This window comes from Archocentrus centrarchus, chromosome 6, assembly GCF_007364275.1.
Source record: "Archocentrus centrarchus isolate MPI-CPG fArcCen1 chromosome 6, fArcCen1, whole genome shotgun sequence".
Taxonomy (NCBI): Eukaryota; Metazoa; Chordata; class Actinopteri; order Cichliformes; family Cichlidae; genus Archocentrus; species Archocentrus centrarchus.
In genome coordinates, this window is record NC_044351.1 from 14,513,642 (window position 1) to 14,527,632 (window position 13,991).

Consider the following 13,991-nt stretch of genomic DNA (forward strand, 5'->3'; position numbering starts at 1 on the left):
TTTTGGTTGATTTTTTTTTTTTATATGACTGGTTTTAGCACTGCAACACTCGGGTCTGTACCTTGTGTGGTGGCCGAAGCGCACTCACTATTGGCTCGAGTGTATGTAGGGGCGTTGCTTCGCAGTCGGTGAGTGCTTAGGGTGCACGGGGTGTTCTAGGGATGGCTAAGGGAAAGCTTACTTGGCACTGATCCTTTCAGTATAGACTGCAATTAACATTAGGGAGCATTTTTTTTAAGTCCGGGGGGGGAGATGAATGTGTCATAAATAGTTCGCCTTTATAGAGGGCAGTGGATGCATGTTGAGCAATGCGATGAGGCCAGTGCACTTTGCAAGACTTGTGCTGCAGAGAGCCTCCGCGGATCCCACGACCTGCTGCTGACAAGCCGGGGAAAAGGAGAGGCAGAGGGGAAGCCGCTCGGAGGGAGCGATAGAGGGTACTGCCTTGGAGACGACAGCCTGGGTTTCTACGCGGAGGAAATCATGCAGTTTGCAATCTGGCTGGTTGGACTAATGTGTCATCTGTCAGCTTTTGTCCGGGAGACTTTGCAATACCAGTTGCATCCGAAACAAGGTAGTATTTTCTTGACTTATGAGTGTGATTAAGTGACACCGCTAAATGTGTTTCAACATTAACAGTGACATTTGAGGATGAAGCCCGGTGAACAGTAGGCTTGTCAGTGTGCATCTGTAGTTAACCTGCTGCACAGACGCATAGCTGTTTATGCCGTTGCTTTGTCTTAGTCACAACTTTTTGTTGACTTTCTGCAGAGAGCTTCATCAAGCAGCTGTCATCGTACGAAATCATCAGACCGTTACGTGTGAATGACTTCGGAGAGTCGTTCCCCCACAAATTGCACTACAGAAGGAGACGAAGAAGTTTAAACGATGACCTGTCTGGTTTACGGGTCCACTACAGGATTGATGCGTTCGGAGAACGCTTTCATCTCAATCTAACCGCAGACTCCAGCTTTATCGCACCCTCTTACACGGTGACACACTTGGGAACGGAACAGAGCAACGACACGGACTCCCACCTCCCTGACCCCGGCGATATGCGCCACTGCTTTTTCCGCGGACACGTCAACGCCAAGAGCGAGTACCCGGCCGTCTTCAGCCTGTGCACCGGTCTGGTGAGTACTGGCTCTCCACTCCACTATCTGCCGACTTTTTTTTTTGTTTTTTGTTTTTTGGACGCTTTAATCAAGCGACGCTGACATGCATTCTTCCATTTCAACAAAGTCCCCCACAGCCCACAGCTTAAACTGTGTGTGTAAGAGTGTAACAAGAGCAAGTGTTACTGGACTAACGGCAATAAGAAGCCCTGCGTCTAAGTGCCTGTAGGGTGGTGAGATGGGATGGAGCAGTCTAGGAAATTAGGGTGGTTTTTATGGTTGGGATTGGGGCTGATGTGACAACAAGCCACTCTGTTCCTCAGCAAACACACTAAAACCCTGATCTGGCTGTGGAGGATTCCCACACAAAACCAGATCAGTAAACCCAGAAAAGGATTTTTGGTTATTCGGTGTCATGCGTGTGCTTTTGCTTTAAGTGCTGCTGCAGCAGCAAACCTCAGTCTTAAAAAAAAGAGAAAGGCCGATCAGCTGATCAAGCAGTCTGTCAGCTGAAACTTTTAAAGAACTCAAGTTGATTATTATATCAATAAAGATGCTTAACATCTCCATGTCCCAGCTTCCCTAATGTAATATGATACTCAAAACATTATAAAGTGAATGTCTTGAAATCTGACTGATATACAAATAAGCAATTAATCTTGTGGCTGGGGTTTTCTCTTGTTCTTGCTCTTCACAGCCTTTACAGCCTAAAAAGGTAGGTTAATTAAGTGAAAGAAAAAAAAGCAAGTTGCTTGTTGATTAAAGTCATAACAGCCTATTAATTCTAAAGCAGCTATTTATCTTCTTTTTTCCCCCAAATGTATAAATGTATGGTTTATGGGACTGATACGTAATATGGGAATCCTGATGCCCAATTCATTTAGTTTGCTGACTCTTATGTGAGAGAATCTGATAACTGTTGACAGGGATGACTTCATGGGTCACATAAGGTTAGTGGTACAGGGGCAGGGGGTTGACCTTAGTCGCGCCAGGCGGATTCTGGCGTAGACTCTGCCTGGGGGTGGTTTTTTTGGGGGGGGGCTGAAAAGGGGTTGTTAGAGTGGACAGACAGAGTGACCACATCCTTGGAGTCTCACTCCTGATCTAGGCCACTATCAGTGACATAATCCTTATTTAATATACAGTGTGTACAGTACCAGGACATAATTATTTACACTTTTATTTGTTTTTAATAATTTACTCACATTCACGAGGAGACATACAAAAAAAAAATCTATGTATTATCACTATGCAAGAATTGACTCACATCAGTGCAGCTATAGCATAAATCAGTCAAATAAAGCTTTTTCCTATTTATTCAGCAAGTTAAGACACAAGGTGTTTTACATTTATCAGGCCAGCTTTTATTTGCCCCTCTGCCCATCTTTGATATATGACTCACTTACATGTTTGCATCCTTTTTTTCAACAATCTTTGCTGCTTCTCTGCAACATCACTCACTGAGAATGACAGAACAATGGATACACCACCAGGGGCTATTGGGTCATAAATGTTTCCGTGTCTGATCACTGGGGCTTAGTGGCCGGGCACATTTTGCTGGGATGAGGTCATTAAGGAATAATTAAGCCCTAAAACAAAGGGGTCATTCTGGAAAAAAGCAGGTTCCCCTTTCGTCCAGTGTTGCTCAAAGCTATCACCAGGGGGCAACTGAGGGGAGTTGGTGGAGGCAGGGTTGAGGAGCTTTTGGCCTTTTCAAAGTGAGCTGTGATGGGCAGAAAAGAGGAGAAATGCTCTGAAGAGGAGACAGCTGCCAGTGAAGGTTGCGGGGGACTTAAAGATTGCTTGCACCGTGGGAAATTTTAGTTCCTGGAGGAGCTGGCTCTTTCAGTCCACTCACATAATAGACGTGTGTGGTGAGTCAGGCTGTCCTGACAAATGAATCTGTTTTATTTCCAGCACAGAACGAAATACCTCTGTGTACAGATCAGGTTCATGGCACCTTCATGCCTTTAACAGAGACCGACAACAAGTGTTTGTCACTTTTGAATGACTTGGTAGCCACAGAAAATCATAGTGTCTTTGTGGGATTTTATAAAAGAGATGCGTGCCAACAGTTAGTCCACTCATGTCATGAATGTGACCTCACTTCAAAAGGGAGTCTCTCAGTTGTAAGGTCCAGTTCAGCACCCACTACTGAACAGCAGCTATTGTGTCTGTCCAAACTTTTGTCAGAGTTGCTGCTGAGCTAATGCTGGGAAACCCTGAATCTCTTCCCCTCCACTGACTAAAGGGAGCATTTATCTGTTCAGCCTTCTGTTAACACTACATGAAACTTTAGAACGGATCAACTATAATCACCTAATTAAAGTTAATTCACCATAGACAGTGATTTACAAGATACCAGCAAACATCTACCAATTGTTGCACTGTGTAAATCATTCATTACATTTAGATTATGGCAGCAGTAGTTTAAAAAAAAAAATCTCGTGTTAATCAAGCACATTTAAAAAAAAGGGTTTTATTTTCACAACCAGATGAGACAAAAGTGAATGTTTTAAGCCTGCTGTGAACAAAGAGGACATTCCATCTACAGTTTTATGACAACTGAGTAATCACCATTTGCTAAGGATCACGACTGAAAAGAGCCAGAACATGTACCAAAGGAACCTTGTACTTAGACTATTCTAAGTTCCAAGGTCAAGAATGAACAAGAATGAATAAGAAATGCTCATATTCAGTGATCGTTTTTCAAGGCACATAGGGAAATGCTCTTTTTCAGAGGCTCAAAATTAATTGGACAGACTAACATTATTTTAAATATAAGGACTTTTTCATATTTGGATGAAAATCCTTTGCAGTCAATGACTGCCTGAAGTCTATCATGCTGTTTCCTCCCTTGACATGCTCTGCCAGGCCTTTACTGCAGCCACCTTCAGTTATTGCTTGTTTGTGGGTCTCTCTGCCTTCGGCTTTGTCTTCAAAAACTGAAAAGCTGCTCTGTTGCTGAATCTGAGAAGAGCGTATAGTTCTGTACACTTCACAATTCCATCCATTCTCCTCCGCTTATCCTTTTCAGGGTTTTGGTTTATCAGCCTAATGATGACCTCCTCCATCTCTTTCGCCCTCATATTGTGAGTTCCAGTAAACATCAAACTAATGCAAGTTCAACACTTGGAATCAACTCCAGAACTTTGATCTGCTCAATTTGTCACGGAATAATGAGGAAACAGACCTCACTTGGCCATAAAACTGCTTTCACATCTTGATTTGAATTAAATATCACTGTGGTGACATGCGCAGGCAAAATTACACAAATCATGCCATTTTCCAAATACCTAACTGTAACACGGAACGCCTTTAACCTTTTTGAGTAACTATAGTGTAAACCTGCAAGGGACCTAATCCTTCACTCTTTGAAAGGTGGGAAGTACAAACATCGAGTTTGTACTCGTTTTCCACGTCCGAGTTGTATGTTTTCCATTGTCAAATGTCTGTCACTTGTGGGGATGGTTATGGAGTGATGCTGCCTTAAAGATAACATTCCAGTATCCAATATCCTGTTTAAGTGTGCGCATGAAATTACCATGCAAACACCAGTGTGCCTCATGGCTGAGTGAGCTAAGAAGCTTTGTGCGGGACTGAGCTGCCAAATCAATATTAGCATTCCTCTGTCAGCAGCTCTGTCCATGTATGATGATGTCACTCTTCTCGGTGTCAGGATTTGAGGGAAAATGCATTTTCACACTCATAACAAGCACTAACTTAACAGCCTGTGCATAAAAGTGTGCATAAAAATGTGGAACGCTTTTACTGAATCACAGCAACTTACTTGCACATTGATGAATGTATCGTGTAAAAGGCTTAAAAGGTTTCAGAAATGGCCTTCATCCTCAGGGCTAAAACTTCAACAATAACTGACGTGAAAATGGTTACCGACACCCTTCTGCCTTTAGAATCAGCGTATTCTTTCCATACGCACCTGTCAACAACTAGAGCTTGTTCGGAAACATGGAAATAATGTGAACTGTGGTGCCAGAGGCAAGGACAGAGTGACTGTAAATAGACCACAACCTGTGTAAATGAAACTGTGCCCTTATCTGGAAAATAAAGCTACAGATGTACAGTATACACACATGCATGATGCTTCAATCTTAAAAATGATCAATCTGTCTTTATTAGTTGGCTATGTAGCACAGGCTTTTAAGGTGGGAGTAATTAAACCATTACTTAAAAAGCCATCACTTGACCCAGCTGTCTTAGCTAATTATAGGCCAATCTCCAACCTTCCTTTCCTCTCAAAGATTCTTGAAAGAGTAGTTGTAGTTTATTTGAAGAGTTTCAGTCAGGTTTCAGAATTCATCACAGTACAGAAACAGCATTAGTGAAGGTTACAAATGATCTTCTTACAGCCTCTGACAGTGGACTCATCTCTGTGCTTGTCCTGTTGGACCTTGATACTGTTGACCATAACATTTTATTACAGAGATTAGAGCATGTCATAGGTATTAAAGGTACTGCACTGCAGTGGTTTGAATCATATCTATCTAATAGACTCCAATTTGTTCATGTAAATGGGGAGTCTTCTTCATACACTAAGGTTAATTATGGAGTTCCACAGGATTCTGTGCTAGGACCAATTCTGTTTACATTATAAATGCTTTCCTTAGGCTTTATTAGTAGAAAGCATTGTATACATTTTCATTGTTATGCAGATGATACTTTATCTATCCATGAATCCAGATGACGCACATCAATTAGTTAAACTGCTGGAATGTCTTAAAGACATTAAGGCCTGTATGACCTCTAATTTCCTGCTTCTAAATTCAGATAAAACACTATGAGAAATCTTGGAGTAATTTTTGACCAGGATATGCACATATTAAACAAATAATTAGGACTGCTTTTTTGCATTTGTGCAATATTTCTAAAATTATAAACATCCTGTCTCAGAGTAATGCTGAAAAGCTAATTCATGCATTCATTACTTCTGGGCTGGACTATTGTAGTTCATTATTATCAGGCTGTCCTAAAAGCTCCCTGAAAAGCCTTCAGCTGATCCAAAATGCTGCAGCTAGAGTACTGACAGGGACTAGAAAGAGAGGGCAGATTTCTCACATGTTGGCTTCTCTTCATTGGCTCCCTCTTAAATCCAGAATTGAATTTAAAATCCTTCTCCTCACATACAGGGTCTTGAATAATCAGGCCCCATCTTATCTTAAAGACCGCATAGTCCCATATCACCCCAATAGAGCACTTCGCTCTCAGACTGCTGGCTTACTTGTGGTTCCTAGGATAGAGTAGAATGGGAGGCAGAGCCTTCAGCTTTCAGGCCCCTCTTCTGTGGAACCAGCTCCCAATTTGGATTTGGGAGACAGACACCCTCTATTTTTAAGATTATGTTTAAAACTTTATTTTTTGATAAAGCTTATATGGCTGGATCAGGTGACCCTGAACCACCTCTTAGTTATGCTGCAATAGGCCTAGGCTGCTGGGGGGTTGCCATGATACACTTTCTTTTCATTCACCTTTTTAACTCTGTTTATACCCCACTCTGCATTTAATCATTAGCTATCATTAATCTCTGGCTCTCTCCCACAGTTTGTCTTTTGTCCTGTCTCTCACCCCTCACCCCCAACCGATCATGGCATGACTGCCCCTCCCTGAGCCTGGTTCTGCTGGAGGTTTCTTCCTGTTAAAAGGGAGTTTTTCCTTCCCACTGTCGTCAAGTGCTGCTCATAGGGGGTCGTTTTGACTGTTGGGTTTTCTCCGTAACTATTGTAGGGTTTTTACCTTACAATATAAAGCACCTTGAGGCGACTCCTTGTTGTGCTTTGGCACTACAGTATATAAATAAAACTGGATTGAATTGAATTGAATTGAATGCACGTGCATGCTTCATGCCAGTGACATCTCTCTCTTTTTTTTCCCTCTGATAGATTGGAACTTTTACAACACAACATGGTGAATTCTTCTTGGAGCCCCTTTTAAATGCTGTGGGGGAGGAATATGATGAAGAACACAACAAACCTCATCTCGTCTATCGGCATGAGAGGAAAAGAAACATCTTGAAAACTGACAATAGCGCCGAGCCCTGCAGTGCCTCAGGTAACAGACTGCTTAACTATACTACCTGTAACCACAGTCTGTCTGACTTTCACCCACAAACACTTAGCTCCTTATCTCCTAAATTTGCTTTCTGAACCATGGCAGTAATCACTACCCTAAAATGTAAATTGTACTCAGTCACGATCTTTGACTTGCAGATTTCAGCCTTGATTAGGGGCTGTTACTAAACACGATACAGCACTGCTTGGTGGTTTTATGCCTCTTCTGCTGGAACATTGAGTCCCAGGTCTGTAGCAGCAGCTCAGAGGGTAGGAATAATAACTTCTCAGTTTGTAGTTGAAAAGAACTGGAGAGGTTTTCCACTTGGGAGGCTGCTTGAAAGTTCCCCCAATTTCATTTGAATTTTTATGGTTGAGGCTTTTGCTTGGTGGAGAGGCCCTCAAGAGAAAGGCATGGTGACTGAGTGAAGTTCACCTCGATGGAAGACTTTAAAGTTGTCCTCACAGGGAGCTACGAGGGGGGCCTTTGTTGAATGATGCAATAAATCTTTTATGTTCAGACTGCTTGATTTGTTTGTTGTCTAAACGCAGCCATTGTCGCCTGGTGGTGGCCTTTGTGTGTGGCGCTGGGTTAAAAAAACTTGGACAGGCCAATGCCGCTTCAATATGCTCTACCCTTTCACTCTCTCAGTCTGTGTGTGGTAAGCAGAGACTGAGTGTTCTAGAAGACTTCTCAGCCCCTGCTCTCAGGCGTGTTTAAATATCCTCTCCTTTAAGGACCAGGTGTGCGAAAGCTTTGTTTGTATCTAATAACACCTGACTTTTAATGTTTTAGAAACATCCACTTCCGTCATTCAGTTTAAATGTGTAAAACAGTTTAATACCTAGTTAACAATTAAATGAGAAGCATCCTGAAATATCTTCTCATAACTTCGGCTATGAAATGAAATCCTTTTATTCACTGTATAGCAGGAGGTAGCAGGGATGTAGGTGTGTAAATGGCTGAGACACCTGCCTCATCAAAGGCCAGCCAGTAAACAATGAGCAAGGGATTAAAAGAAGCAGCAGTGGGCCTGGGTTAGGACTGTGAGGTGTCCCAGATTGTGGGATTGTCCCTTATCAGATTGGGTAATCTCCAGATGTAGTGCAAAATGGGCTCTTTGAAGGGCACACTGAGTACAGACTAACAGGTCTGTCCTGTCCTTTTTATGGGAAGCAGCGCAGTGCAGGTTAGATATAAACACTGTCTTGGTGTGTGCCATTCTGCTTGCAGCTATTACTCCTGGTCTTTGGGCATTTTCCTTCTGGCTTTGAACTTCACCTACTCTGCAGCATTAACAGCTCAGAAGGCAAACTGTCTTCTCGTTTTCTTCATCAGACTAAATTGACCTCTAAATACAGCACAAAAAAAAAGTCAAGATACACAAGGCTGCTAAGTTGTCATCATGTTTCAAATTTGTAAAGCTTTATTATTAGATTAGAGGGGGGGGGGGGGGGGGGGGGTATAGGAAGACACAAGACCACATTTTAAACATTTTAGAATGACCACTGAGCTGAATAAACATCTTTTAAAGGTTTGGGGAAAATTTTGTTTTGTTACAGTTGAAAAGCATTTCAGTTTTTTGTATATATCCACAGAGCCTGATTCACAGCAAGAAGCACACAAATCACCCCCAAACCTCTGATGTTAGCAAGAGAACAGATTCCAATCTCTTTTCTTTTTGAATAGATTTAAAAGGCCTCTTTGTCAAGGTCAGGGTGATCTTATGACTCTGTTTTTCTCTTTGGCGCTTTCTTTTTGCATTTTATGTTTCACGCAGAGGACGACAGGTTTGGAAGTTTAGAGACCTTGTAGTTTGCAACACATGGAAATGCTGCTCTGATTTGCAAAGGAATCATTTTCCCACACACCTTTACTCGCCATGGTGATTTTTTTTTTATTCTTTGTCCACCCCTTTGTTTTTGCTGTGGCCTGAAGGAAAACATATTTTTGAAAATGATAAAGACGAAACAAACTGTATTTCATCAAACACTACTTTCAGGAAACAACATGTGCATCAGCAGGAGGTTACATCTGGTAAGATAAGAGTTTCCTTCAGAAATGCTGGCTCAGAATACCTCCCCCGTGCACTGCGCCCTGTGCCAGAACAACGGGGACTTCTGTATCTCAAGATAGTAAGGGTTTCCAACACCTCTGAAAAAATGTGTTGAAAGGAGTGGAAGGCTATGTTTCCACATAGAAACATTGCACAAAGATGACGTTGTGTTTTAAGCTTTGTGCTTGTCATCTCTGACACGTACAAATACTCGACTTTTTCATACATGTGCTGTCACTGCCTGTGAGATGCCCTATGTAGAGGTGGACTGATAAGGGCTTTTAAAGTGTTACCTTGATGGAAAATGATATTTTGTTATTTTAACAGTTGGGACATGATTATATGCCTGTCTTCAGCTGCTTTTCTGCACTACGTACGTTCACGCTGTGTTGGTAAAGCAGGAGGGTGTTCTTGTATGCTGTGTTGAATGGATGGAAGTTTATAATACATTTTAAAAGGCAAAATTCCAAAATAACAGTGCACATTAGAACTATATCAAAAACTCCAAATAACCTAATGGATGACTGAATGTCAGTCACTTTGACTGACATTGCTTGCAGCTGGATCAGTTTCCTTGCTCTGTCAGCCATCCTGGGTGGCTTCCCTGCTGTTTAGAAATGCCTTTATTGGAGTAGATAGCTGTTGAGTGGGTGATTAATGTTTTAAAGTCACAGAAGGCCTTGTTGTGCCTCGCTCTGAATTTTAAAAGCAACCAGGGAATAAAGCTTAATGGGCTCAAATCACAACACAGCACCGACCCTTAATGACACATTCTGCAGGGTATCAGTCTGCCAGCTTGCATGTGAATCCCTGTGTCGTCCTTTGATAGAGATAAGCACAAAAATGAGGGCAGCTGCAGGTAGGGGTGGATTCTTCTGTCGCTCTCATCCCTTTGCTTTTTAAAATCCGTGTAAAGACAAGCAAAAGACGAAGGGAAGTGGAATTGCAAAGCATTTCTTTCACCAAGCCACTGGCTGCAAGTCCAAAGCTGTGGGGTGTCATATTTTGTCTGAATTAGAAACAGTGAAAAGACTAAAAGACAGCTTGACACCAAACTGAAATCCAAATACCCAAAATCCTGTTCCAGTGTTGGCTCTCAGGCAGTTCTTGATGGCTAACTGAGGGCGGCTTGGAGACCAAATTGATTGGCTTCGATGCAGCAATACTTGGCACACATGGCATCTGTGCCCCCTGACCCTTAACACAATCATCATATAGGATTCGCCTCTTGGTGCCTACTGAGTAAACATGGTAGCTCAAATGCTAGCATCAGGTTTTTGGTCAATGGGTTCATTTACATGGAAAAATGTCCTCCCCCGCCTGTGGTTTGAACTAGCCGACTTGAATTGGTGCCTGCACTCCCTTTGCGCTTTCATGTATGTGAATGGAGGCACTTGTTGATTGTGACCTCACTTCCCTCTTTGTTTGGAGTCACTCACTCGATGAGTTGACGTGACCTTGAACTTTTCCCTCCTAGAGGTGCGTGGATTCTGGGCTTGCCAGCTTGTTTGCTGGGCCTCACTTGGAACTATGTATGCATTAAACCCTTTGTTTTCCTCTTAAGCACAGCTCTTGATGGGGTCAGGAAAGGTGGTCAGCTAGGGTGTGATGGGTGAACAGCAATTACTCTGTCATCTTCACCATCTTTCTTTAGATGGTGTGGAACTTCTGGCTCCAAAAAGGGTTTAGGCTTACTGTGTGGCCTTATGGCTCTTGCACTGACTCAACCTTGTGCATTCCAGGAAGTACCTATTGTTGCAAGTTTTTTGGGGGGGGGCTTCTGTATTCATGCATGCTTGTGAATGTGTGTTTGTGAAAGTGCATGTCATCTCTGTGGCCTGTTAGTGGATGAAATGTCCCACTGAGTGCTGAGAATTGCTGAGCAAGATTGCAGAGGAATGGGGAAATCAACGTCTTTCTTTGTGAGTTTGAGCAATTTTAGCCTGCACTGCATGCGCCTGTCAGTCTTGCTTCAGAGCTTGGCAGTGGCCCTTGCTTTTTTCTTAAGCTCCCACTGCCTGCTTTTCTTCTTTTACACCTACTTTTAAAAGTAGCTTTCTCACCCACTGCATTGACCCTCATATAAAAGGAATCATAATCTCTCTTGTCTTTTGAACGCCAATTGAATTCTGTGTTCTTTCAATTACTGAGATGTGAATATTGGCCTTAAAATGAATCACACGAATTAAAAATGTGTATTTCACACGCTGACTGCGAGTCTGAGTCACCACAAGTTGCCCCTTCAGGTAGGATGCTCTGTCAAGTTATTGCCTCAAATTTCGTAACACTCCATGGCAGGTAATCAAGCAGCTAATAATTTGGTCTATTGCACTCACTGATTTTAGGATAACAGATACTATGGACAAGGCTGAGTGGCTTGGGTACGCACAGTCTGTAACTTTAATAGCTGCCATGTGCCTGCCTTTAGGCTGCAGCCCTATTGAGCCCAGTGTGTTGGGTGTGTTGCTCATATTTTCTGCCACTGATTACTGTCTGAGCATTCTTAACAGACTTGAGCTTATTCAAAAACTTGAGTGACAGTGACTGACTGCATGGTGGCATGAATGACAGGGGAGCAACAGTTTCCCACTAAGGTGGACTGGGGAAGGGAAGGCCCAAGAGATGGCCGGGGAATCATCAGTGACATGGCCTGCGGTTCGGGCTGTTTACCATCACAGAGGCCAGACATCATTCAAAAACACAGACCAACTATCTTTATGTAAAGTTCAATGATAGTTCAGTATCTCAAGTAGTTTTTTTTTTTTTTTTTTTAAATATGGCAGATATTATGTCATCAGCGCTGATTGTGTTGGAGAAAAATGAACTTGTAGTGAACTCTCGTTATTTAAACAGCTCCTTGAACAGATCTATCACCATTGTTGTTTCACAGTTGTGATATTTGTAGTTCTGCATTTATGTATTTTAATGTATCTTTGTATTCTATGTACCTTTGGATTTGTTGTGTGTAAGGAAAAGAATAATAAGGTAAAGTGCAGAGATCCTGTGTCCTCCTTATCAGATGGAATGTGATTGCATAAAAATGCTTAACAGGTGATGTGGAAAAAAGTAATGCAAGTATTCTAACACTTACTTTCTACAACTAGGTATAAGTGTAGTTGTGTGTTTCATGGTATACATGATTTTTTTTTTAAGAGTGTTGAGGAATGCACTTGACCAAACCTAAGCAGACTGTCTCCTGTTTACCATTGTGCTTTACATTTTATTACTGGTTGTGGAAATAGTGTAAATCACTGTTTTCTGTGGCCATTCCTGTATGTCGGCAGATTTTCCAGTTGGTTGGTTTATGTGTGTAAATCTCCAATTGGGTTGGTTTCCTCGTATCTGTGTACACACATATGTAAAACCATGATCAGTATGTCGCCCATTTTTCATAGAATAATCTACAGATGGCGCTGAAACTGTCAAAAGTAGCTACTGGGGGGGAGATTTTTAATCTCAATGGGACTTTTACTTGGATAAATAAAGGATAATATTATTATAGAGCAACCTAAAAACACTGGTCTGTCTTTAAACTAGGTGTCAGAAGTATCTTTGACTAAGATAACTCTCCGGGCGACCGCCCCGCATCAGGATTCCCGATCCACAGATAGTGTTTTGTCATTTGAGGAGGTCTGCTACTCCAAATGCAGTCTGCAGCTGACCACCGTGCTGTCTTTATCGCCCAACTGAAAATAACAGCTGAGAGCACTGCAAGTGTACAAAGACCTGTGTTCCAGTGAGGTCAAAAGCCACGCCACTTCACTTTTAAAAGCCTTCTCTGAAGCGATTAGCTGCCGTACTTCTCTCTGTCTAGCCACAGAATTGCACTTAATTGTGCTTCTGTCTGTCAGTTAAATTCCAATAACCAGACTGTCTGATTTTGTAAAGAAGCAGGCGGTACCTATACTCATTGTACGGTATACTGCCTGTTTAATTTGTAGCCAAATATATAACATTTTAACTCTCAGAAGGCCACTGTAAAGCATCGGGAATTAGTTCAACTATGTATTTGTTGGTCCTGTGCATTTGACAGAATGGTATTGGTTGAAATCCCAACGTGAACAGGCCAGTATGCAACAGCAAAATATTTCCACACTTTAATGTTTATGGATTAATGTAAATAAATGCTTAATTGTTAACACATGTGGCCATTCAAACCCAAATAAAATGTCTAAATATGTTTAAAACAGTTCATAATGTGTATGGGATACTGTGTCTGCAATTATTCATGCCGTTGAGTGAATACATAAACATGGTAATATTCATTGTTTTGATTGTCTTTTGGCAAAGTGATAAAAAGATGTACACATCCACGAGTTGGAACAGAGAAGTGAGTGTGGTGTTGGTCCTTTTTAGCTCTGTGTGTATTGGAATCAACCAGATTACAAGTTTGAAATGCTTACATTCACACCACGCAGGGCCCCTTTTTATTGTTCCTTGTTATGAGAAACCTCAGAAGCTTGACTTTAAAGGAGAATGCTTGTGACATTTTTTCCTAGCGTAAAAAGAAATAATATCAGTCATATTCTTTTTGGTAGTAAATTCTAACATGCACAGCTCAGATATATAAAGACATTCTGTAGCTGATTTCTCCAGTGCCCACTGGGTGATGTAACGTCTCTGTGTGTACAGCAGGTCAGTCACCCCTGTCTTCTCATGGTGTAAGTAGCAGCTCACTACCTAGTGAGAGGGGGATTTCAACCTAAGGCGATTTGGGAAGGTTGTGTGTGGCTAATCTGCGCTGATTCAAAGGC

At 42.0% G+C, this 13,991-nt stretch overlaps 1 protein-coding gene across 1 annotated transcript in view; it reads left to right on the forward strand.

Moving 5' to 3' along the window:
• The first annotated feature begins 227 nt into the window (after nucleotides 1–227).
• LOC115781673 (A disintegrin and metalloproteinase with thrombospondin motifs 20) overlaps nucleotides 228–13,991 on the forward strand; it is a 79,134-nt gene continuing 65,370 nt past the window's right edge. The window contains exons 1-3 of the mRNA XM_030731469.1: nucleotides 228–574; nucleotides 772–1,133; nucleotides 7,013–7,181. Of these exons, the coding sequence (XP_030587329.1) occupies nucleotides 295–574; nucleotides 772–1,133; nucleotides 7,013–7,181 (811 nt within the window). The 5' untranslated portion in view covers nucleotides 228–294. The remainder of the gene's footprint in view (nucleotides 575–771; nucleotides 1,134–7,012; nucleotides 7,182–13,991) is intronic.